General features: G+C 39.7%; 1 protein-coding gene across 1 annotated transcript in view; it reads right to left on the bottom strand.

The window, feature by feature from the left end:
• RAB2A (RAB2A, member RAS oncogene family) overlaps window positions 1-25,142 on the bottom strand; it is a 53,594-nt gene that overhangs the window by 4,455 nt on the left and 23,997 nt on the right. The window contains exons 6-7 of the mRNA XM_075213562.1: window positions 24,206-24,317; window positions 4,676-4,744 (exon numbers count right to left, since the gene is read on the bottom strand). Coding sequence (XP_075069663.1) covers window positions 4,676-4,744; window positions 24,206-24,317 — 181 coding nt within the window. The remainder of the gene's footprint in view (window positions 1-4,675; window positions 4,745-24,205; window positions 24,318-25,142) is intronic.

Here is a 25,142-nt window from a genome sequence, read left to right as displayed (position 1 = left end):
ACCACTTCCAGCTACAGAATGTAGGTGGAACTTGAAACATAGAACTGTTGGGCAGCAAGCCAACAAAACATGGCAAAATAAAAGTAATTAATCCATTTCCCCTAATTAACAGAAGATCTTTATCTGGTGTCAGCTACATACACTATCCTGTCCTGTTTAGTAACTTGGCATGGGGTTGGATGAGAGGAAACCTTTACACCTAGGGTTGAGGGGGAAGAGGTGAGTCATTGGGGGCAGGGAGTGTGTGTATCTTGCAAGATGCTTAACAATGTATTATTTGGATTACAATATAAATATATTTATACCCTGAGCCAACATGCTAAACCAGCAGCTTTTAATGTAGAATCATATAAACAATATTTGGGATCATTGTTCAAAGCCTTCATTTGTATATATACACACACCCATTAACTGCCAAAATGCCAGGGTTGTGTTCCAGGATTCTCATGTATAGTGAAAGAACCTCCTTATCGTCAATCTTTAAGGAACCCGGGAAAAATGTGGACATCAGAGATGTACAAACACTTATAACTTCCGTAACACCCCCTAGTGGTCAACTTATCATGAAACCTTATCCATGAGTGCTTGCATGGCATTAAGACATTGTGAATAAAGTTACTCTCAGACAAGGGATTCCTCTTATCAGACTCAGCATCAACAAACCTATGCTACTGAAAAATCTGTTTTTCTTAACTATACTGTATATTTCTACATTAACCCATATTGTATTTGTTTTAGCTTCTCCTTAAAGTAAGATATGTCAGGAAAACACCAGATTGTCTTCAGGGGTCTTTGTTTGCATTCCTTTTGCTATAACATTCCGGGTGGACAGTTGCAATTAGTTAAAAATAAAAAAGTAAAAATAAATTGGCACACTAAGGAATAAACAAAATATCACCTATGAATGATGTGTTAAAAAGTTTAAAGTAAAACAATTTTTGCAATATTTAACACAACCAATAGTAACTATGTTTATGGTAATAAAGACTAATCTGCAAACTATTTGTGGTGCAGGATGTCTGAATATACTATACCCTATTGTTTATAGTACAATATACAAAGCCTTTTATATTCCTTTGTTGGTTGTTCTCTCAGTCTGGACGTAAGCCAGTAAAAATAAATACACACATTGTACACTGAGAAACAGACAATTTTCTACATGTACCAATATACGCCTAATACTAAAGTCCTGGTCATGGCACCACTGTCCTATACAACCATACATGCATTCATCTATACAGACTACAGGATACCACTCCTTGCACATCTCCCTCTTCAATTGTGCAAAGCAGTTATATCATTTTTTTGGAGCTTAACCCAACACAAAACAAGTAAATCAAGACAGCTACAAACTTTTCCTCTGCTGCCTGTATTTTCCATGTTGAATCAGCTGTGGAGATGCGTAAAAGTCTTCAGTGTCATCAATAATTTCTATGATCCCCAAAGACATGGCAGCTTGCCAACAACCCACACACGGAGCAGCTCCTTTCATTCATCAAGATCACACTTCTATCTTAACGCTCGCTCCCTCAAGTGGGTTTCACTAAAGAATACAGCACTTTAGAAGGGAGGAGGGAAGTAATACAGTAGCTTTCAGAAATTAAGCTCTTAAGGAAACTTTGCGTCACACTAAATCTCAGATTTATAGTGCTTGGCAGCTCTGCAACTGTAGTAGCCTTGGGGTTTCTGGCAATCGCTTGGTATTGACAGCAGCTGATGTGGTTTCTGGGCTCTCTTTGACTCGGTTTTAATAAAAAGCATGCCCTATGGCTCATTGGTTTTGCCCCATCTCGGCTGGTAGCAACTTCTTGAGGACTCAGAGCCAGACTTGGCTTTAGGCCAGTCAAGTAGCACAGACGGCTGGATCTCACAGCAGATTGCTATCCGAGCTCAATAAAGGCACAGTGAAGCAGTCAGGTGCTGTATTAAGCTACACACAGAGGAAGGAACGTATACGGCAAATGAAGCACGACCTGTCCAACTTTACTACAGCCTCATATATTTGTGTTACTGGCTTAAAATAATGCATGATCGCCCCTCCCCCCCATGTGTCATATCCACTCTCAGAAAGACAAAGAGAATGAGATAATAGCCGAGAGACAGGGAAGGAGATCTAAGAGCTGTATTAAGACACGGTGTGTGGTGGGTGCCGGGAAAGTGGGATTTCAGAGGTAAACCATTGGAGAGGAGGTGAAGTAACAGGACTAATACTGTCAGCAGTACCTGCGAGTCTGACACACCAAAAAAATATAAAGAGAGGCTGGAAACGTGCATGTGGACAAGCTCTGATAAATAGGATCTTGGGAGAAGCACAAACATCTGTACAAAAATATAGTAAAGTACAATAATAAAGAAACAGCAAGCGAGCAAAAGAAAGCGAGCGATAATAAAATAAACAGATGACAGGATATTGACTCTGTATGTTTCCATGTGGAGAGGATATTCCTACAGCTAACTTGATAATCACTTTAAGGGCTCGAGCACAAGCCTGATGCATTCAATGTACATGTAACACATTAAAAGTATAAAGCATGAATACACATGGGTGATTTCTGCACATCCTGCATAACTTTCAACAGACAAGCTCAAATTATGCAAAAAACTAAGCAAAAAAAAATGTGCGTTTTACCAAGTGTATTTAACAGCCACCAAAATAATAATTTACAACAGTCAAATCTAGGGATACTTTAAGGCAGGGGTGTCCAACCTTTTAGCTTCCCTGGGCCACATTGGAAGACGACGAGTTGGTTTGGGCCGCACATAAAATACACTAACACTAACGATAGCTGATCATCCAAAAAAACATGGAAAACATAGTTAACATATTAAACTTACTTGGAAATGAAGTTAGTAAGAGTTAGGAAACCTGTTGCAGAATCATGATTAAAGCAATAGTCCCAATTACCTGCTACAAGTTAACTTACCTGCATCTGCCCCTTAGTGGGGTTAGGGGAATTAAATGCCAAAAACTTTATTTCCCTCTCTTTCTGCACCCATGAATCATTTTTATTTATTGACCAGTTTGAAATGGTCACCAATATAGGTAGCATCAGGAGGACTAATAGAAATCTACAGAGATTTATAGATAGGGTGGCGGGAAAAATGACTCATGGAGCAGCCTCCAATGAGGGTAACAGTGGGTGATAATTTCACCCTACTCAGCACTGCACATTTAAAATGGTTTAAAATATTAAAAATACAATCATCTCTTAATATTTATATTAGATACATACAGAGAACACAGCTAGTTCATAATTGCAAGGTGCAGAAAGTCCAAATTCAGAGTAACAATAAGATACTGGATAATCTTTCACTGCTGCCGATAGTTCGCGCGGGTGACTCCTCTGTGCTGCGCTACGCAATGGATGTCGGGTGTGATGACGTCACCCCCGACATTCACTGCGAGCGCCGCACGGAGGAGGAGACCAGGGAGGGACCCGGAGCGCCAGCTGACGTGACCGCAAGGTAAGTATTTTCTTTTTTTTTGCAGGATATTTTTTTCATTAACAGCGCTGCCCCCTTGTCACAACCGCTGGGCCACATTTACAGGCGGGCTGGGCCTGTAACAACCCTGCTTTAAGGCTTTTTAAAACAGGAATTAACTACATATAATTGTTAATTTAATGAAACTATTCCCAAATTACTTTTTGGGTTAGCCAGCAATTACAGCAACACACCGTTAACCCCTGGGTTGCAGGAAGATGGAGGAAGGTAGAGAGATCAGTTGCTAACAATGAGCGTGATTTTACAATCTCTACAATGTATTCGCATAATGGTTGAATCCAGACCAAACGTAATGCAAAGAGAATAGATGTGAATTTACAAAAGAAACTTCAAAGATATAACCAGGAACAGTAACCTGTGGGGGGAAATGTATTTGGACAGACTGCAAACTGTTAATGAACCAAAACCAGCAGTCAACCTTGTCTCAAAAAAGGAAAACAAAAGAGAACAAGTCCTGTGGCAGCAAGAACTGAGCCAGGTGGCGACCCTTGCAGTATCCGTGCTTTACCAACAGCTAGTGCTTGAAATTTAAGTCCTCCATTTACTCACAGGCCACATGTAGTGTAAGCAGCTGCAGGGCTGCTGGAGCTTTCCCACAATGCTCTGCCAACGTCTGCAACCCCTGACCCACAGAAATATCACAAACACAGTAACTCCACTGCGCCTCCTTGTGGCCATTCTCATCTATGAAGAGTCACTAAACTTACCGGTACACCTCATGAAAAAAAAATAACTGTACTGTATAATTCTTTCAACATTGTATGAAGCCATCGAAGAAAGCTACATTACCTTCAGTTTCATATAAACAGTAGTCACTAAGCCACTATTTGGCTTCATAGCACATGACTAATAATGGAATACGAAAATGCCCGTTATAAACATTAGCAATATTTCACAAACGGTTACATTTTCATGCTTGCCTAACACATTTGGGATCAAGAAAAAATTCTTAACAGATCAGAGTAACCTAGCCAAGTGCATTAACAAATATTAACCGGTTATTTTGTGTTTTATCTGTGAAATGTAAATATTAACATTCAAATATTATTACGCTTCATAAATTAAAACGCACAATAACTGGTTATACTCGAAATACAAAGACACAGAACATCTTAGGAAAACACTTATGAATGATAATGTAATATGCGTGATATACAATAAACAAGATTACCTCATTGTTAATGTCAAAGACGCCTTCCTGAATTTTTTCATAAATTTCTTTTGCTGTGTTTATAAATGCCTGAAACAAAAATAAAATCATATTAAACATTAATTTGTGATATATCAAATGTGGCCCAAGATTTACAAATCACGAAAATAATATAATGCCTATACATTACAGTGGTGTGATAACAAGGGTACCACTAAACTAAAGTTACACCATAGGTGCTCATTAGTTACATTTCAACCAACAGGGTTATATGTACAGTCCTCTGTGAGGGCATCATATACTCATTCATCTATGTGGTACATTAAATGGTTATTAACCTTTATTTAGCTGTCAACATATTACGCAGCACTTTACAGAGAATATTTTAAATTATTCTACTACAGTGGAGCTTACATTCTAAACTCTCGATCAAGCAAAAACATTCATTAACTAGTTTGTTTTTGCGCTGTGAGAAAACCCACACTCATATCGAAAGAACATACAAATTCGACCCAACCATATGAAGCAGCAGTGCTAACCACTGTGCCACAATACTGCCAATGTAGAAATCAGAGCTAGGTTGTGCATCTAATGACATAAGGCCTACCCCATTTATTCTATTATGAAAAGCAAATAGTAACATTTACAGCAAAAAAATAAATAAATAAAATAAAATCAATATAAAGCAGTTCCTAGGCGTTGAAACCAGGAATCCTGTCCTGGATCCTTATATTACCGATGATCACTCTCCCCCCTCCTACAGTGTACCAACCAAGGCTGCCTCATATACCACCCTGGAACGGATTGTTGTGAAGTAAGCTACCAACCAATAGGTAAACATCCAGAGAAGTTCCAGCAATGCACTCTGGGAGCTGTAGCTGAACAGTCATCATAGACTGTTAAGCAGGGGTCAGCAACCCCCGGCACGAGTGCCAGACGTTGCATACGGACCACTACTGTCTGGCACAATGGATCCTCACAGCAGTCTCAATACAGAAGCCGATGGTGCCGAAAAGGGAGAAGTCATTGTCGGTTGCTATAGTGAAGCAGCTCCCAGGTTCCGCTGTGAAACGAAAGATGCTGAATCCAGGTATTTATGAGGGATAACATGAACAGTGGGCACAACCATGAGGCGTAACATGAATGTTTATTTCTTGGTCCCATTAATATTATCATGACATTAAATGGACAAAACAAATTTTTCTACGAAAAAAGCAATAAGGCAGATTCCCTCTTGGCCCATAGGCTGCAGCAGAGACTTAAGCGCAATGCAATTTAATCTATTAAAAGTCCTTAAGGGCAACTCCAAGCATATTATTTATCACTGTATGATTTAAACACCTCAGAGCCGCCCCACCCCGGCCTGGACGAAAGAATAAGTGTTTATCTACATCCTGGCACCTTACACAGCTTTAAGAATCGGAGATCCAATTCCTTAGCTCTGACATAACAGAGGAAGAAACCATTACAGCCCTATGTAGTATGAAGGGGACCTCTGCTCCGGGCCCGGATGGCTTCCCAGCCAAATATTACAAAAAGTTTGCTGGAGTACTTAGTCCAAAGCTCACCACCGGGTTTAACTCTATCCTTGATGGGACAACCCTTTGAGCGAGCCACAACCCGAGCCCGGATCACAGTTATTCCGAAAGAGGGCAAAGCAGCCATCGCCCCATATCATTACTAAATGTAGATCTGAAAATATAGGCCAAAGTCCTCGCGAATAAGGTAAACTCTGTACTCCCGAAACTAGTACACCCCAACCAGGTCGGATTTGTCCAAGGCCGCCAGACCAAGGACAATACCAGGTGGATCATAGACCTCATCCAATATAATAACAAATGTGAACCCTCCCTCCTTTTATCTTTGGATGCCGAGAAGGCATTTGACAGAGTTGGCTGACCCTTCTCTTACTGCTACTGTTTCCAAGACCGCTTTCTCAAAGGAGCAACAGCACTGTACTTCAACCCTACTGCCTGCCCAGCTGAGCGGATGTTCTTCTCCTCCTTTCCCTATCTGAAACGGGACCCCTCTCCTGCTTGCATTGGTAATAGAACCCCTAGCCATGGAAATACGTCTGAACCCTAATATCACTGGTATACATCTGCCCTCTAGCACCCACAAGATTGCACTCTATGCAGATGATATTCTTCTCACCATCTGTAACCCACTAACTTCGCTACCTAATCTATTTCAAGAACTTGATACCTGCTCTAGCAAATCAAATTTTAAAATCAACACAGGTAAGACAGGTATCCTGGATTTCCATATCCCTCCTAAACTAAAACAGTTCCTGGAGCTGAACTTTACTTTTTACTGGAACTCCGATGACATCAGATATCTGGGTATAGCACTCACCAGAAAGGTGGAAAATCTCTATCGAGCCAACTATCCCCTACTCATAGCTTGTATTAAAAAAAAGACATGATACCCTGGGACAAACTCATATCCTGGGTGGGATGGATCAGTGAAAATGAATTTGCTTCCTAGGTTGCTATGCCTTTACTATAGGTTGCTATACCTTTACTATAGGTTGCTATACCTTTTTCACACCCTCCCTATTAGAGTTCCCCTTTCAACCTTAACTGTTGCAAACCTCTATAATATGATTCATCTGGTCAAACAAAAGACTCAGGATCTCTGCCCACATCTTGCAACGCTCACCATGGCAGGTGGCCTCAGCATCTATAACCTTCGCAACTATTACGCGACACGACTAGCCCAACGTGTGCAAAGGCATTCCACACCTGGAACCAGGGTCTGGGTCAGTGTTGGCTAACCTGTGACACTCCAGGTGTTGTGAAACTACAAGTCCCAGCATACCCTTCCAGCAATAAGTTGCTATATATTGGGAAAGCATGCTGGGACTTGTAGTTTCACAACACCTGGAGTGTCACAGGTTAGCAAACACTGGTCTGGGTTGATATAGAATCAGATCTACTAGGTGGCAAGCAGATCTGTTCTGTTCTTTGGCTTCCAACTACACAAAGGCCAGCCCCTGTTCAACCCCACCCAGTGATGGCCCTCTCACTTTGGCCCTGATGTAATAGAATAGCAACCCTCTCTCCCACCCCCTCGATTCGGATACCCCTCTGGTCCAATCCTGCCTTCACGCCCGGACTCTCCTGCTCCATGTACACAAAGTGGGCAGGTGAGGGCAAATTACTACTGCTAAATCACATTACCAAAACTCCAACACTCCCGCAGTTCTCAAAATTGGCAGACCGTGGAGGTTTTTGATGAGACAGTTCCACCAATATTTACAGATTAGACACCACCACCAAACTGTCTAAGTCCAGCCATCATCCAGGTCAGAATCTGTGTCTCTCCAGACAATCCTCAAAAGGTCTCATCCTATACTGTATAATGCCTTACTCCCAATCACCACATATGTCAGATTGCTTCTAAACACAGCGGGAAACAGCCTTAGGGACAACACTAGACTGTGAAGTGCAGTCTGACATTTGTGAATGAACAGCGTGTTGCTCCATATATGTCCGCATTAAGTAAAATGCCAACAAATTACTCCATAAATGGTACTATACACGTTCTATACCCACAAACAAGTTCCGCTTGTTGGAGAGATTGTGGTCAGACTGGAACCTTTATGCATACATTGTGGGACTGTCCCAAATTACGCTTGTACTGGACAGCCGTCCTAACGCAAGCCTCAGCAACCCTTGTTACCCCAATACCCTCCGATCTTACACGTATTACTACCACTCCCAAACCTTCCCACACTAAGTAGTATTTACATATGTGTTTCCACATACATTTGTCTTGAACATAACCTCCTCTTTTATCACAGATGCACGTTGAGCAAAGCAGATTGAATGGATTGCTAAATGCATATCAAACAGAATCATGCACAATGTGGTTTATTTTTATATTAAACATGTTTAAGTGCCAATGCTAATGTGTACATAGCCAGAGACATCTATTATAGACAGACAGCAGGTAAAGTCTACCTTAAGAAACACAAAACTACCCAGCGAGTGCGGTTTTCAGTAAACATAGGACACAACATGGTTCTGTCGCAGAAAGCGTTAAATTGGGCTTTGAAGCATCAATTTCAGAGTCCGGAAATCCTCTGAATTGTCAGGGCAGGCAGCTATATTAACCAATGGCGAAATTACAGAGCAGCTATGAAGTCACTGCAGTAACAGATAGCAGGCACACTTTTATGAGCTGCCTGCTGCCGAGCTAGAGCCATTAAATATTAATGGTGACCTTACTAACATTGGGCAGCAGACACTAGAGATGTTACGCTTCAACAGAGTGCACTGGGGGAAGATGACACTTGCAATGGTTTATGTTCTGTAGAATGCAGCATCACTTAGCTGCAGCATATTCGCAGGGGAAGAGAAGGGTATTGCTAAGCACCTTCTTTTCTCTATCTACCATGTCACTGGGCTGCACATTTAAGCTTCGCACAAGAAGAAAACCCATTACACTTTTATATTAATCGTGCAGGAAAATCTAACCAGACACATTTTATATATTTGTATACACACACACACACACACACACACACACACACACACACACAATATGCAAATAGCAATTTAAAATGTATTAAAATAACAAATTCGGCCATATTACATAATGCCTGGACTATTATAAAGCAAAGCATGAAGAAGGTTGTTACATGAAGCAGTTCCCACAGTCTACCCATAATCACATTATATTATGACGGCAGGCAGCAACATTCTGGAGCTCACTGCCTGCAGAGTATGTAGTGTTTGGGAAGAGGCCTTGGGTGTGAGGAGAGAGGTTGCCAGAACAGGCACACAAGTGGGCGATACCGATATACACATAAGACTTGATTTTCACAGAATTGTATTGTTTTGTACATTTCCAATAAACAGTCCAAGTATATTCTGCACATATTTTACATGCTTGTACATACACACTCAGCCTGCGTGATGGCTGCCTGCACTGTATGTAGGCGATGTGAACACTTTAAATGACATTTCAACACATACATGTTTAATGACAAAATGTTCGGCACATGACATATGTCACATGGGCAATTACCTTGCACAGAGTATAATGCAGATGACCATATACATGGCCGAATTGCTGTTTGCCATTAGTGGAGCCAGATGAATTTGAATTTCACACCATGTGGAAGGAATGATTACACGGACATCATTCTCTTTTAATTACAAACAAGAAGTAAGCCTAACAACATGTATGTACCGGGCTACTTTGAATATCTAACAGCATTACAGGGTTAATAGAGGCTTTGGAATAGCCTGGGTGCATGAAGGATGCCTATAGTAAGCCTTTCCCCTATTTCTAATTCTGGTCAGATGAGGGAGATGTAAATGATTGCTGACTGATAACACAACACATGCTGACAGACAATACGTGGCCAGGCCAATCAATCAATCTATACACAAAGACAGATGCTTTTCAGATTCTTCAGAGGATTAGCTGCCTTGTGGTTTGGTCTCTTGTCTCTGAAGTTTGAGATGCCTCCTCAGCATAATTCTTCCCACAAAGTCTGTTTTATTATTAACATTTCCATAACTACCAGACTAAACAACCCACTATGAGCAATTTTTGCTGAAATTGTGACCCAGGTGTTTACGTCCCCCATTCCTTTATGCAGTTCAGCCATTGCTGGTAAGCCCGGGCATTTACTGGTGCATGTTTCCCACTGAAGAGAACAATATAACAGAGTGGTAATCTTGCAGAAAAAGACAGAACTTATTCAATAAAAGATAAAGAAACCTAAACTAAAAGACTTTAATATAATACACTTCACTTTAATTGAGGCAGCAATGTCACACATTACTGTACATTATGAGTAACAGCTGTTCCCTGCTCTTATTAAACCACACGATATCAAGAAATTGTGCCAAAATTACTAGAATGTGTAAATCCAACCGCATTTTTCAATAGTAGTGTTTTCCAATTGGTATATCTGTGCAGATGCTACAACATGAATTTTTGATGCGCTTGAAATGGACGTGAATATGTGTGTGAGCGTGTGTGTGTGTGTTGTGATATATATATATATATATATATATATATATATATATTTATTTATTATTTCTCATTTTAAAAAAAAAAAAAGTAAACAAAACAAAGGTCTGCGGTGAAAACTCATGGTCCTCATTTCGACAGTGGTAGCATTTGACTGTTGAACTTGCCACCAGAGCTTTGTTTCCTAATTAACAGGACTGATATGTTTTCACCTTTAAAGGCCTTACAGCTCCCCAGAGCAATCAATCTACTGCAGCTCAATTACTGCACCAAAGCTCAGGCCGCAGCTAAATCAGGGAGAGCGGGTGGGTGCAGCAGGCACAGGGGCAATATGAATATGCATGGGCTCTAAGTGGGTGATCGAATCATCAGAGGGGTCAGGAGAATTTGCAGCAAAATAATGAGAGGAATTAATCATCAGAGATTCGTCAAGCACTTAGGGAAGCAAGTGTATTTTTCCAGGCGTGCCGTTGGGTTGGAGAAGCCCTGGCTCGGAGCCAGGCGTGAATTGATTCACAACCCTCAGAAATGGAAGTTTTTAATTTTTAAATAAAAAAAATAAATAAATTCCTGCGCGTGCGATTAACATACCAATTATCGCGATGGCTTAACAAACCATGCTAATTGAAAACGGCGGTCAAAAGCTGCACAAATTCAACCAGCTGGGATCCCTTATGGGGTGTTCAGTTGTTCACATTAAGTAAAACATTAAACAGAGCCATGAAATCCTGAAAATGTGTTATGATAACTTTATGTAAACAAGCACTTAACAACTGGCACATGGAGGGAAGCATTACAGCTCTCTGGACGTCCTCCCTCCCTTGTTTCATTACAGGGGAAAATCAGTTAAATTAAGTCCAAGGGCTCAGTTTATTTTAGGTCAAGAGAAATTATATACTGATTTATGGATCTACAAATCTCATACTGTAAGTGTGACAGCGCCAAGAAAGGATTACTGTAACTTTAGAGCAATATACCATTTAGCCACAATTACCCACAAATAAACATCAGACAACTCCAATTTTCAATGCCTGACATCACAAATGACATGAAAACTGTTTTTATACCGCATTATGTTGTTGCCAGCTTAAACAAACCAGCTTTGTTAGGAGAACAAGTAACAGATGAATCCCTATGCAGCAGTAGGTCCACGGCTCCAGATGTTTAAAATCATATGCACCACTTACTCTAACATACCTTAGCGTTTCCCTACTGTTCAATGCTATATATTCAATCTTTCAACACACATCAACTTAAATTACAAAAATATACGTTTCCCTGTGCTCTGTGTCTGGTTTTGTGCTCCTGCCTACTTTTCCTCTTGGCTAGTAAAATCCCAATTTGTTATATGCTGCCTGAGCAGCACATTTTGGCACAAGGGAAGAGAACACCAAGCTGGCAAACTAGAGGCCTGAAGACCATAGCTGCCAGGACACAAACAATTTTAAGTATTCTTAAAGGGGAAACATTCAACGGGAATAACAAAAATAATAATTCTATTTTGTATTTACCTGGACCTTATGTAGGAACAGCAATTAAATGTCGTGTAACGTTCTTGTTCAATCCATTTATTTGATGCATTTGCAGACAAACAGGGGAAGCAGAGATAAAAGCATTGCTTAGACGTTTTGTGGGACGGATTGATACTATAAATTAGGACTAGTGACTTCACTGAGGCACAAGGTTGGCTGGAATTTGTTTAACAGCTACCTTCATTGTTTATAGGTAATGGTCACACTAAGTTAGCAGCATAAAACTACAGTATGTCCAGCACATACACTCCCATGGATTGGTCAGGACAACCTGTTCCTCTCCAGCACACACTGCTAGGGCCTGTAGTGTCACAGCACCTGTAGAGCCACAGAAGGCAGTTAGCCAATGAACATTTGAGGATTCAGCCCCTTTTTAAAAAAAATGTTAACGTCTAATGAAGACATTAGTGTCTCTAAGAACAACATTAAAAACCTCAAAAGAATAATTTATTAGCAATTTTACGCCAGTGGGTTAATTTAATTGCAAGTGGTCATTACTTGATTAATACTTGGTTCTAGTAATGTATATTTTTATTTAGAATTTTTGGTTTCTTCTAACAGGGTATAGTCTGGAATCCAGTCTGTCTAAAGAAGAGAAAAGGGACAGATTATGAAGAACAGCCAAGCACAAACAGATTGAAAAACAAAAACGTCCATCCATCTGGGAGCCGACAGTAACAATATATAAAATACTAAAATAGTCCGTCCCCCTCCCAATTGTAAAGTTCACAGGACAAATGTAAGTTTGCTGGTTTTTATAAACCAGCAGGGGAAAAATTAATAAATCAAGCTTAATACTTATTTGATAAAAAGGCATATATCTACTGTAAAAGCTAGGGGGACAGATATCCCCCTTCCCACTGTTTTGGACTGGAGGGTAACCACTCCAGTTTGGATGTCCCCCTTTAAAGCTTAGATATGCGGCAAGCACCTGAAGGAATTACTTTTAGTGAGGCCATGAGTCTGTCTGTGTGAAGCTTCCACCAGGATTAGCTGATCATGGCTGCAGGAGCACAAAAACGGAGATCACGATTCCTTTATGAGCGCTCTACTTGTTTGATAATCACTTGGCACCGATTTCCACATATTTGCCTGGTTTGTCAACAACAACTCGGGTATCATTTATTGTTTCTTATGTGCCAATCCTACATTAGCAGAAACCACACCCACATTTGCGCACAGTAGGCTTCTCTTTCACCTGACTCCTATACTTTTAGAGTTGGCTTGTAAATTTTCTCAAGCTTTGTCTAAAAGGTACTCTGGATGCATAGAAAAGAAACGTTTGGAGTTTTGAAGTCCATCCTGGCTCAGGTTTGCTGCTCATGTGAATCGGGCACCCTAGAGGTAGGGCAGATTGCAATCTGTGTGGATATGCTTAAAATTACTCTAAAAAATATTTATGCAAAATATAAATTTTGCAAATTACCACTATCCCCAACCTTAAGATTCTCAGACATGAATTATGAAGGTAAAATACATTGTTAACTAGAAATTTGTCTACCACATTGTTAAAACTATTACCTCCCCACTCCACAACAGACAGCTGAAGCTCATCCCACACATTTAGGACAATGTCCTGATGGGATCTGATGAAGGTGAAAAAGCAGAGTCTGAGTTGCTGTAACACACTGGTCTTGCCTATGTGCAAGCATCAACCAATCCCCATGATAGTGACTGCAGAACAAGTCAGTCACTGTGACTGCTGAGTTAGAGAAGTACTTCCCTTCTAGTGACAACTTGCTGCAGGGGACACAGAGCATTATAGAGGACACTCCAGTTATTTCATGTATATTATTCAGATCAGTAATACAAATAATGGGATATATATTCATGATGAGTAGTAGCTTTCCTTTCCAGTGCTTACATATAATTGGCGAGTGTTAGGTTACCAAAATTGCATCACTGTGTACTGCATCTCTCCACTATGCTTATGCCTGGATCCTCTAGAATTACCAGATAAAAATAAAGCGTACCATAAAAAACATGACGGGAAATAATGAGATGCTGTACAAAACCCAGTTGGATAAACAGGATATGTTTAGCTTCTGCCCTAACAGAAAGGCCAGTGACTATAAATAATTTATGTCAACTAAATTCACATAATACACAAAAAATGCGGAGATTAACCCATGCAGAGCCAGATCTCACTGAAAGTTCAGAGGAGGTTTAAAAAGAGTCAGTACAGGCTAGAGCAATTAGCTAAAAAGAAATAGAAGCTTCACAAAATGAGAAGGTTCGCAGACTTTAAGCCTCATTTCAGCCATTTTCATATTTCACCTGGGACACTTCCACCCATTATTGTATTGGGAATAGAACATGTGTAGTTTATGAGTTTATAAATGCTATGTGCTCAATAAACTTAGGAGCCAATAGAGAAGTGTTTATTAGCACAGGAAACGGTTATTACCGAGTTAACCACAAACCTCCCCAACTTTCCCAATGGCCTTGGAAATTAGATTAGCTCCAGTTCTAAAATATGAAATCTTTCTGCCAACAAAATAGCTACTGGAGCAAGGTAATAAATAAAAAAAAAAATAAAAAAAGGTGGCAACACAGGATATTTAAAGAGGCAACAAAAATATAATTATATTTACCTAGCTATCAAGGAAAACGTGACTAAATAAAGTACTTCTAAATTAAAATAGAAGAAAATATTGTAGAATAAAAGGAAAAATATAGTGAAGCACACATGAGCCTTCATGGAAAGTAGGTGTAGCCCGATCCTGCATCCGTACGCCACAACACAGGAGCACTGCTAATGACAACATAATAAAACCATAATAAAAGGAATAAAGTACTAGTAACCTTGCCTAAAGCATCATCCACATGGGTAATCATTTCTGGTGTTGTAGCCACACAAAAAAAGGCAAATGGGATTATATAGTAGCGTGACAAATGTGGCTTGCATCCTTTTTTTTAATGTGCGATTGTATCAGATCTGAGGAATATATCCCTACATTCACAGATACACATGTACTTTTTGTTTGCGGTTTAAAAACATTGCAACATCTTGTGATTATCTCAAACATCGAACAAGGTTATGTTGTCTTTAAAGCCACATACAGAGAGTAAGGCTACACACTGCAGGTTTTTCAGCCGATCATCGTTTCAATAACACGATAAATGGCTGTTAGATCAGAAATTGCATAAGTGTGTACGCTTTCCCGATCATATATCATACCAAAGTATATAGTTTCATTTGATTTTTATAAACGGACTAAAAAGCTCTATAAACGACGGAACGATGTTGGGCAAATTCTTCAGTGTCTATGCACTAATGACCCGCAGTGTAGGCAGATCTCCATAAGAGTTTACAGAGTCACAAACTTTTCAGCAGATGGTTATGACCGATCTGAAGGAAAGTCGTGTAAATGTGTATGCATGAATCGGCATGCTGATCGGGGCTCAGTAGTTGGTAAAATTGTTCACGATATCGGATTGGGAGAAATTTTCTGTAGTGTGCAGCCAGCCTAACACTAGATTGCATCATGTGGTGGTAGATATGTAACCTATTCACACACAAGGACTAAAAGCATAATATACAGGTAGAGTACAGAGCTGGAAGGTCACGTGTCCCGCATATTGCAGGCCTCTCTCCGCAGTATAAATGGTTAACAAATTGTGGGTGTGTAACATCGTCAGATGATTAAATAAAAATGTGTCTTTATATCCAAAACACAATATCAAGGTATACACTAAATACAGAGAAGAAGAACTTAATCCTCAAACATATTCAGAAAACGTATAAATTTAAAAAGGTAATGCAAGTTCTATTCCGATTACCTGATCGCTGTAAAGCCCTGTGATGGTAAAGAGTTAAGTACAGTACCATACACTGAAGCACCAGGATGTGTGCGATTTATGTGGAACATTACAACACAAAAAATGGTGACCGTGTGATTAGTGAGAGGCTGGAAACTCAAGGTAGATGACAGCCACATTTATCACCGGGGTTCCCCAAGGTATTCTCTCTATGAAGCTGGTCTCTTATAGAAAGCCTTCTACACACCTTACAACACCACCTCCCTCTATAGGCCATCAAAAGTTATTTCACCCTCGGCATCTTTTCCTGTCACCTTTAAAATCTCAATGTTTTGGCCATTGCTGTCTCAACCAGAAGCTAAAGACAAGAATTCAGATAGGGTTATACAGAAGGGTTAGAAAGATACAGCGCCTACAAATAAAAATAGCTTTCGCTCATTCACTTTTGTACCGACTGGAGAATCGTATTAGAGAACCACAAAAATAAGATATAACTTGATTTGTGTAAGTTGCTATCATATAAGTGTGAACTATGAGAATTTAAGGTAACCCTCCCCCCCATACTTGTATCTTACTTAACATGAAACCCATTATCCAGAAAGGCCTGAAATATGAAACCATGGTGCTCAAATTTACACCCCCCCCCCCCCCAAATAAAATAAAAAACATCCCAAGCATGACATATAGATCCCACATATCAGTATTTACTCACTTATGAAAGAAGCCCTGGATCCAAAGATTAGATTTGCAGACCCTGTACATTAGGGGATAGTCTCACATGGACCCACAATAGGAGGAGTAGCGAGTGGATATATTTACACAGTCCAATATATCCGTACGAGAAATTTCACGTAGCACCAAAGTTGCATCACTTATTCTAATGTTTGCATAATAAATATTGGAGGGTATTATGGAGAAGTGCTACGTGCTTCTCTTATAGAAGGTAGAATGAATGGACTGTAGGGGAAGGTTCCTGACCCTACACAGACAGTGAACAAAAAGTTTTTAAATGTAAAACCAAATGGTTGAACTAAATGTAAATTTTCCGGTCCCCACTCAATTATAAAAATATCATTATTTAGTGTAGGAATCAACTGATTGGTGATCTCTACTTAACCAATTGTGCCTATGTCTGTGCATTTCAGTACAATGCAGTGTATTGGGCAAAACACACCAAGTACCAGTTCCATCCCACTGCCTCACTTTCATGAGTGTAAGAGGAATAGCTTGTGTAAAGATGACCATCACTACAAGCAGTAATAATACATTAACACAGCTGCAGCTACAGATCAGATAGGGGGTTGAGTATACTAGAGACACTAAACTGCACATACAAATAAACATGGTCTAAAATCATGAGCTAGCTGTAGCACCCAAAACATGTTGGGGAGATTTGTAAGATCTCAGTGGGTCTTCTCCCCTACCATGTGTACACTGTTCTCAGAGCAAGCCATGCATCCATAGTAAGGAATATTTTGTTTTTGATAGCAACTCAAAACAGATAAATACTAATTAACATATATTTTCAGATAAGTTCCTGGGCAGTTTACATTATTATTGGGTATTTTTTACCCAATACACAACAGACTTCACTGAATTAAGCCAAATGAAGTATATTACAGGTAGCTTCTCTGAATTGGTAGATAACTGTTCACAACAGCTTCCATTCAGACATCATTATAATTAGGTATGTTATAACATACCCTTCCATATTGAACTAATGTTTTGTTTTAGGCTTAGTGACCTTTACATTATTTTATCCATTTCTGTTCAAGATTTGCTGAACAGTTAAAGAGAATCTGTAGCAAGCCATCACTTAAGCTGGCAGAACACAGGTTTTTTGTTTGTGTAGGAGTGAACCACTGCATTTCTGTGGATTGTTATCAGTACACTCATACTATGTTTTGCAATGGGTTTCAAAAAATATAAATAAAACGAAGAATAATAAATCAGGATGTCTAGGCTTTTTCTCTGTGAGAGCGCACAGAGAAACAGTATGTGCTGTAACCAAGTGCTCAGACTCCGTTTGAGAGTCGGGCAGTATGCATTATGCTCTATCTGGGCAACTTGTTAATGGCACACTACCACCTGGCTGTTTACGCTTTCCAAGTAATACCTTGTAATCAACACATTATAGAACCCTAGTTTTATTCAGTAATGTTCCAATGCAGTTTTCCTTTATAACACTAAGCACCGTGTAAATACTCAGTAGCAGAAGAGGAGAAATATATATATATATATATTTATTATTAAGTACTGGTCATAGGCAGCCCCACCACACTGAAATCTCCGTAAGAAAAATATTAAAACGTATGTATTTAAATCATTTTAAAAGCAAAGCAGAAATTTGGACAGATAATTCATCACCATTCTGCAGCAATCACTAGTATTTACAACCACAATAGTTAGAGATTTCATAGGTTATGCTGCCACCTTGTGTAAAAGTAATGCAAATGCTTAATGTAATGTATATTGAAGGGATAATGAAAAACTACAGGATGTACAGTTGCATCTTTTCATAAAACACCAATTTAATAAAGTTTAACACAAAGATACGTAATTAAAATAGACAAGAAATTTTAGCTTTGTTTTAAACTTCCTTAAAACAGCTGCAATCAGAAAGATTCAATTGCTCTACATAATGGGTTAATGCTGTACCAGGCCCCAGTTTTTTTTTACTTTATGTAGATCATTTACAGTGATAGTATTTAAGAGTCCCTTCAGCTTGTCAACTAAAGTAAGGGGTCATACAAACAGTCATTAAAGTGCAAAATAGCTACTTCACATGGGGACCACAGCCTTGGACCCATTAAGCACATGGATTACGCAAATAAGCCTAAAATTCAACTGGGGCCTGTTGGTTTGCAGAACAAGATGGCCACATTGTGGAGGAGCCGAGAGAAGAAAAGTCCTAATGAAGTACGGAGTGGACGCACACCGAATACCTCTTGGGGTGGTAAAGTTGCCTCTTCATGGGTACTAATCTGGTTAATAACCCCCAACCCCCCACAACGCTTCAGGACAAAAAAATGAATTTCTAGACACACAAAGGGGATACCTTATAAAATCAACCCAAAGCACTTCACTCTATTTAAGCCATAAATAAGACTAAATCAATCTGTATTTTAGGAGAAAAGTGTATAAACGTTTACTTAGTTGAAAGGTGCAGTACTTAAGAGGTTGCACTTACTGCAAAAGTTTAAACATCAGCTCAGTGCCCCTCCTGAAGATCTGAACATGTAGGGACAACTGTACTGTGTACCTACCTATACACAGTACAGATTTCACTTTACATTGGCACACCTAAACTAGAACGTCAGTCAGCAATGCTCTTCTACAATAAATCCCATTTACCAAATTTCTGGAACCAGAGGCAGGAAGGAGCTGAAGTTCTACTAGTTCTACATTGATTTTACATAAATCATTGTATTTTTTAACTGGTGTTTACATTATCAAAAGTAACAAGTAATTTGTGCTCCAATTAGGATACATATCTTTTGGGTGGAAAACACTGTATGTTACTGGTAGTCACATGTATAATCCAATATAGTATATACTGGCTTAATATGCAACTGTAGGCATTCAGTTACAGACTAGATGTAAGTAGTAGATGCAGAACTACCTACTGGCTCAGAGATCACTGCTCAACCATCTCCGAGCTCAGAAGATCGCTGTCTCATGGTCAAAACCACATGATGGAAACAGATGGCCACTAGTAGGGGACAAGATCAGTTATTGGGCAGCATATCACTGTAAAATAACTTTTCGTGGTCCATTTTCCTTCCAACGCAAGGTACATATTTTTGAGTGACCCCCAGTACCGTCCCACGTAACGGCTTACAGTAGTAATCTCTAGCAGGACCCCCTACTGTTTCTGCTCAAGTGATAAATTTCCTATTGAAAATATAAAGCTTAGTGAGAAGATGCATCTCCATTATTCCTGCACTGCTAATTAATCTTGAGCTGTCATGTTGACGGGGGACCCTGCTAAGCTGGCTGACTTTCCACTTTCCTTCCCAAGCCTCCCTTATAAAAAGCAAGAAAAAAAAATAAAAAATTAAAAAAGGTAAGGAAGCGGAAAGTTTCTGAGTACCTAATTAATGGGATGCCACTTGCAATTAAGCATAGCTGTTGTTAATTAGTTTTGTAATTTTAAAATATCTAAATTCATATTTTGTCTAGTACAATATATGCACCTGACTTGACAGGCCACACAGGAAAGTATGGATTTAAAGGGACAAGCAACACTCAAAACTAAATCGGCTTCCAATCAGTAAACAGTGAACAGAACCATTTCCCCAAACATAAAATATTTTGGCTTTACCAAGATCCCGACCCCAGGTGCCTAAAGGAAACAAAAAGAGCAACTCAGCACTGTCGGTGACCCCTCTGATGGCTTATACACCAGAATGGTATCAACCTCCTTCTATTTATAAGCAATGTGCACTTAAAATCAAATTAACTGTAGGGGTCATCCTGTAAGTTAAACAGCCAAATGTATTAAATATAACAATCTATTTGGCAATATTTTTCCTATAGACATAGACATGTAATAATTGTATGTGGCTGCTGCTAACCCAGATAAATCAATGATCCCTGGGCTTTCTTCCAGTAAACAACAAATGCAAGGGTTTCTCAAGGTAGAACTTTCAGTATAAAAGCCAGTGTTTAATTCACGCTTACTACAATTTATACGGTAAACCTCCCTCTGCACATCGAGCAAAGTGGAAATGGACCAATACTCAGGTCCAACCACCGGCTGCAATTGTTTTTATGCCGCTGTTGACAGGAGTTTCTGACACTTGTGTGGCTACAGGATTGATGGCTGAAGCATAACTGGGATTTTAAGATGGTTTACAAAACACAACTAAGTTAGTCTTCTCTAATAGTGCAATATTCTAGATCCATACGTGCAACATTCGTGATGGCTGTAGGCAGACGTGATTAAAATGCTTCCTTCACAACACGTGTTTGACTATAATTAGTGGAAGCATTGAGCAAATCACACAAACAGTACATGAATTGCTCAGATTGTTTTGTTGTGTGTAGCTTCAAAATGAGCAACAGCAATGGTTGTAACGAATGCTGAAAACCTGGAAGCACACAGATTGCATTGGAAAGTCAATGGGGACCGTCATAAATGACCAGATTTGATAAGTACAGCCAAAACATAGCTGTGTATGACCACAAATCTGGTTATTCAGCAAGTGGGACAAACAAATAGTTCACACCGTAATGGGGAGATTAAATCGATACACTGCTTATTGCCAAGTCTCACACTCATTTGTAAAAGTTTGGCACAAAATAATTGCCATTGTCTTCCTGTGTCTCAGAGTACGTTATGATGCGGAATATATACTCAAATCAGAGAAGTGATTTAGTAAAGCAATAATGAGCAACGAAAATCACAAAGAGACAGACATTGAAAGTCTTCTGAACAGGTACACATCAAAAGAGAATCCATATGTACTGAAATAATAGACGCTGACTGCTACCCTGCTAGGATATCAAAGGGCCTCACGCCAGGGTGAGTCATGCAATGTTTGCTCAGAGTAAAAATAAAGCAGCATATAAAAGAGTAACAAGTGTGCCCGAGACATGTAGGAGACAACCTAATACAAGCATATTTAGGAGTGGGGTAACACAAAAATACATCAACGGTACAGCATACTAACGCAGCAGGTCAAATTTAATAATATCAATATTAAAATGTTCAGTAATTATACGAGACTGTCCCCTTCTCACACAATATATAATAACCTGGGGTCTCCCCCCACATGGTAAATACCCATAAGTCTCCCAGGAACCATCATAACTCACTATTGCATGGGTCTCACTCCTACACAGAAACAGATTGAGGCCACCAAGGATCCCAATGGTTCCTGGCCCATGCAATGAACAACAGGCTACAGTGTTCCAGTTGCCACAGTATATTCCAATCACCATGACAACTAGGATTTGTCCAAGCCTGCCTTAATGGCCCATTTCATGTTTCCACAGCACTTACATGTCCTGTTCTGGGGGGGAATGTAGGATTGTATAAAACGCTGGAGAATCACTGCAGGGTACATACAGCTCATAATGAGTTATTCAATTAAGTTTCCGGAAGGCAATCCATGGTACCGCAATAACGTGGATTTTCGTGCGCACCCCATAGGGTTGCGAAGGAAAATCCGCGTTATTGCGGTACCGTATTACCATCAATACTGTGAACAAGAAAGCTAATTGAATATGCCCCATAGAGTCCTATGGCTATATCTATGTACTGCTCCCACAAAATGCGAGAGCAGTCTGCTGCATTATACAATGCTGCTGCTATTATGTACATTATAGCCACATCCATTGAGCAACTAATAACCATAGTCCCCCAACTGAGATGACCCAAAGTCTGCTTGGAAAGGGAGTGGATGCAGTTTGTGCAGATAATTGGTTTCCTGAGTAAACAGAGAAATTTAGTGTAAGAAACGGAGTAGTTACAACCACCAGATGAGTTTTGGAAACCAAGAGGTAACGATTAATAGGCTTCCTACCAATTGCTGCTTTAATTCCAGACAGGTTTTATTTTTTTCAAATCAACGTTTCTAATTCAAAATTTCACAATTATCAAGGGTTGATAAAGAATTTCTCTGTGGATGTGCCTCAGGCAGAGGGAAGGCGGATTTGACAAATAAGTTTGAACATTGCTTTGATGTCATAAGGTGAAATGACAGTAATTATCTCTGTTTGCATAGAAATGAGACTCATTACGGAGGACCGGACACTTAGCTGCAAAATATCAGATCAGCATGAAAAACTGCCTTAAGTTGACACATAGGGAAGATGAAATGTATAATCAGTATCACCTGGGAATTTAATGGAGTATATTGAATAAGCATATAATTAATGGAACTATGCATGTGCCAAATAGGTCAATAGTTGTGCCAAAAACTGCATAAAACAATATTTATGATCACATTTTGAGACAGTTAGGCTCACTTTCACAGTGCTTTATGTAGTGTCCTATGTACAATATTATACATAAATATGAATCCGTTTATACCTAATTTTCTCAGCTTTTTCACTCTCGATCCAGCCCCTCTCTAAACCTACATCCCTATTGCTCTTCTTCGTTTTGCCTCCAAAATACTAGAGCGCCTGGTATACAACCACCTATCTCACTCTCTCTTCTCTCACTACATTCTCAACTCTGCAATCAGACATCTGCCCACAATATTCCTTGGATATTGCCCCCACAAAAGTGATTAAAGATCTACTTACAACAGAGTCTAAGGGTCTCTTCTACATACACATCTCCCTGGATCTTTCTGCTGCCATCGATACTGATGCTAACCCTCTTTTCCTACATGCCCTCCACTTAACTGCCCCTCTCGACAACAGTCGTTTCCTTGTTCAGTTCAAACCTATCACACTGCTGCTCATTCATGGACTCCCTCTACCACATCATCCCATCCACTGCTACTATCTGTTGGGGTCCCACAAGGCTCTGTTCTCAGCCCTCTGCTTTTCTCACTGTACACCTAGGGGTAAATTTAATCAAGCTGCGGGTTTTGAAAAGTGGAGTACATTCTTCTAAATAACAGCTAGAATCTGATTGGTTGCCATAGGCAACATCTACACTTTTTCAAACCTCTCTAGCAGCTCCACTTTAAAAAACCCAACACTGGCTCCCCATATCCTCCAAAATCCAAATCCAATTTACTCACCCACACGTACAAAGCCCACATCAACATCTCAAAATACTCTCCTTAATACAGTTTTAGATCTACCACTGACCGGTGCCTCGCCTCCGATGACCACCTCCCACTCCTGCATACAAGATTTCTCCTGTACCACTACCCACTTATGTTCTACCACGGTCTGACTCTCCCCAAGCCTTTAGTCTTTAAACACTGAAACCCCACCTATTTATTAGCGCTTACCCTACCGTCCCAACCTCTACTCTGAGCCACACTTATGCCTCTGGACTCAGCACTGCCCTTTTCCTTCTAGATTGTAAACTCTTGTGAGCAGGGCCTTCCCTACCCTGTTTTATATATGCACTGCTGTCCCCACTGTCCTGTGCTGCGGAGCACTATGGTGCCTTAAAAATCAATGTAAATACACTAATTAATAACACTCAGACAAGCACAGAGGTGGACAATTTGCCACACAATGTTGACATTCAATGTAGGCGGAAGACTAATGTAACCACACAGACAATACTATAAGGTGACCATGTAGAAATGTAACAGCCATTAGCGGAACAGACAGTGCTAAAGAATGTTACCTCTTCCACATTTGAAGCGGTCTTTGCGGAGGTCTCCATGAAAATTAGGCCATGTTCCCGGGCAAATGCTTCGCCTTCTTCCTTTTTTACTTCTCTCCTTGATTCTAAGTCACTGTAGGTAAAACATACATGTCAGAGAGAACTCCCTATAAATGATCCGAGCAAACAGAAAGAAGTTGTCCTGTTAGGAAACACCTATGAATGAATAAATTACCGGGCTAAATTTCATTAATGATTAAAATGTAAGGGAATTAAATTTTTATTATATTATAGTGGCTTACTATTTCATTACCAGTGGGGCAATAATTATATGTTTCTGATGTGGCAACACTTAATATTTCCAGATGGGGACACAGTATAAATTACATAGCTGTGACACTACAAGAGTCAGCATGCATCCCTATAGAAGCTTTTATTAGAACATACTGCAGAGGAAATGTCCTTGTGAAGACACCTGTGAGTACTTAAGAAATACACATTAGTCAACATACACCTACATGTTGCTTTATTTCATCCTGTGGCTTTTGCAGCACTAAGGATGTAACTAAATGTTGCATTTAATTAACTAAACTCCAGTCTTATTTGTTAAAATGTAACTAAACATCCAGACATTCTGATCCACATTAGAGCACCCTGCATTCATGGACTGCATCTAGGAGATCATTTTATATCACAGGCAAAGTGCCAGTAGTTCCACAGAACATTGGAGCATGTTTACAAAAGCTATACTGGAAATCTAAATGTGTTAACTGCCTCTGTCAAGAGCATGAATTTTTAAATTGTGGGGCGGGTGGTGGTGGGAAGGGGGGAATATTATTTTGTATGATTAATATTAAAAAACAAAAACAACAAAAGAAAACTTCAAAGCACAGGGACAGCATTTGTTGCACTAGTTTAGAGTGAGTTTTTATCATAATCATCATCATCTATTTATTTA

This window comes from Mixophyes fleayi, chromosome 5 (genome assembly GCF_038048845.1).
Source record: "Mixophyes fleayi isolate aMixFle1 chromosome 5, aMixFle1.hap1, whole genome shotgun sequence".
Classification (NCBI taxonomy): domain Eukaryota; kingdom Metazoa; phylum Chordata; class Amphibia; order Anura; family Limnodynastidae; genus Mixophyes; species Mixophyes fleayi.
The sequence above is the reverse complement of the archived record's forward strand: the minus strand, read 5'-3'. Positions and strand labels throughout refer to the sequence as shown.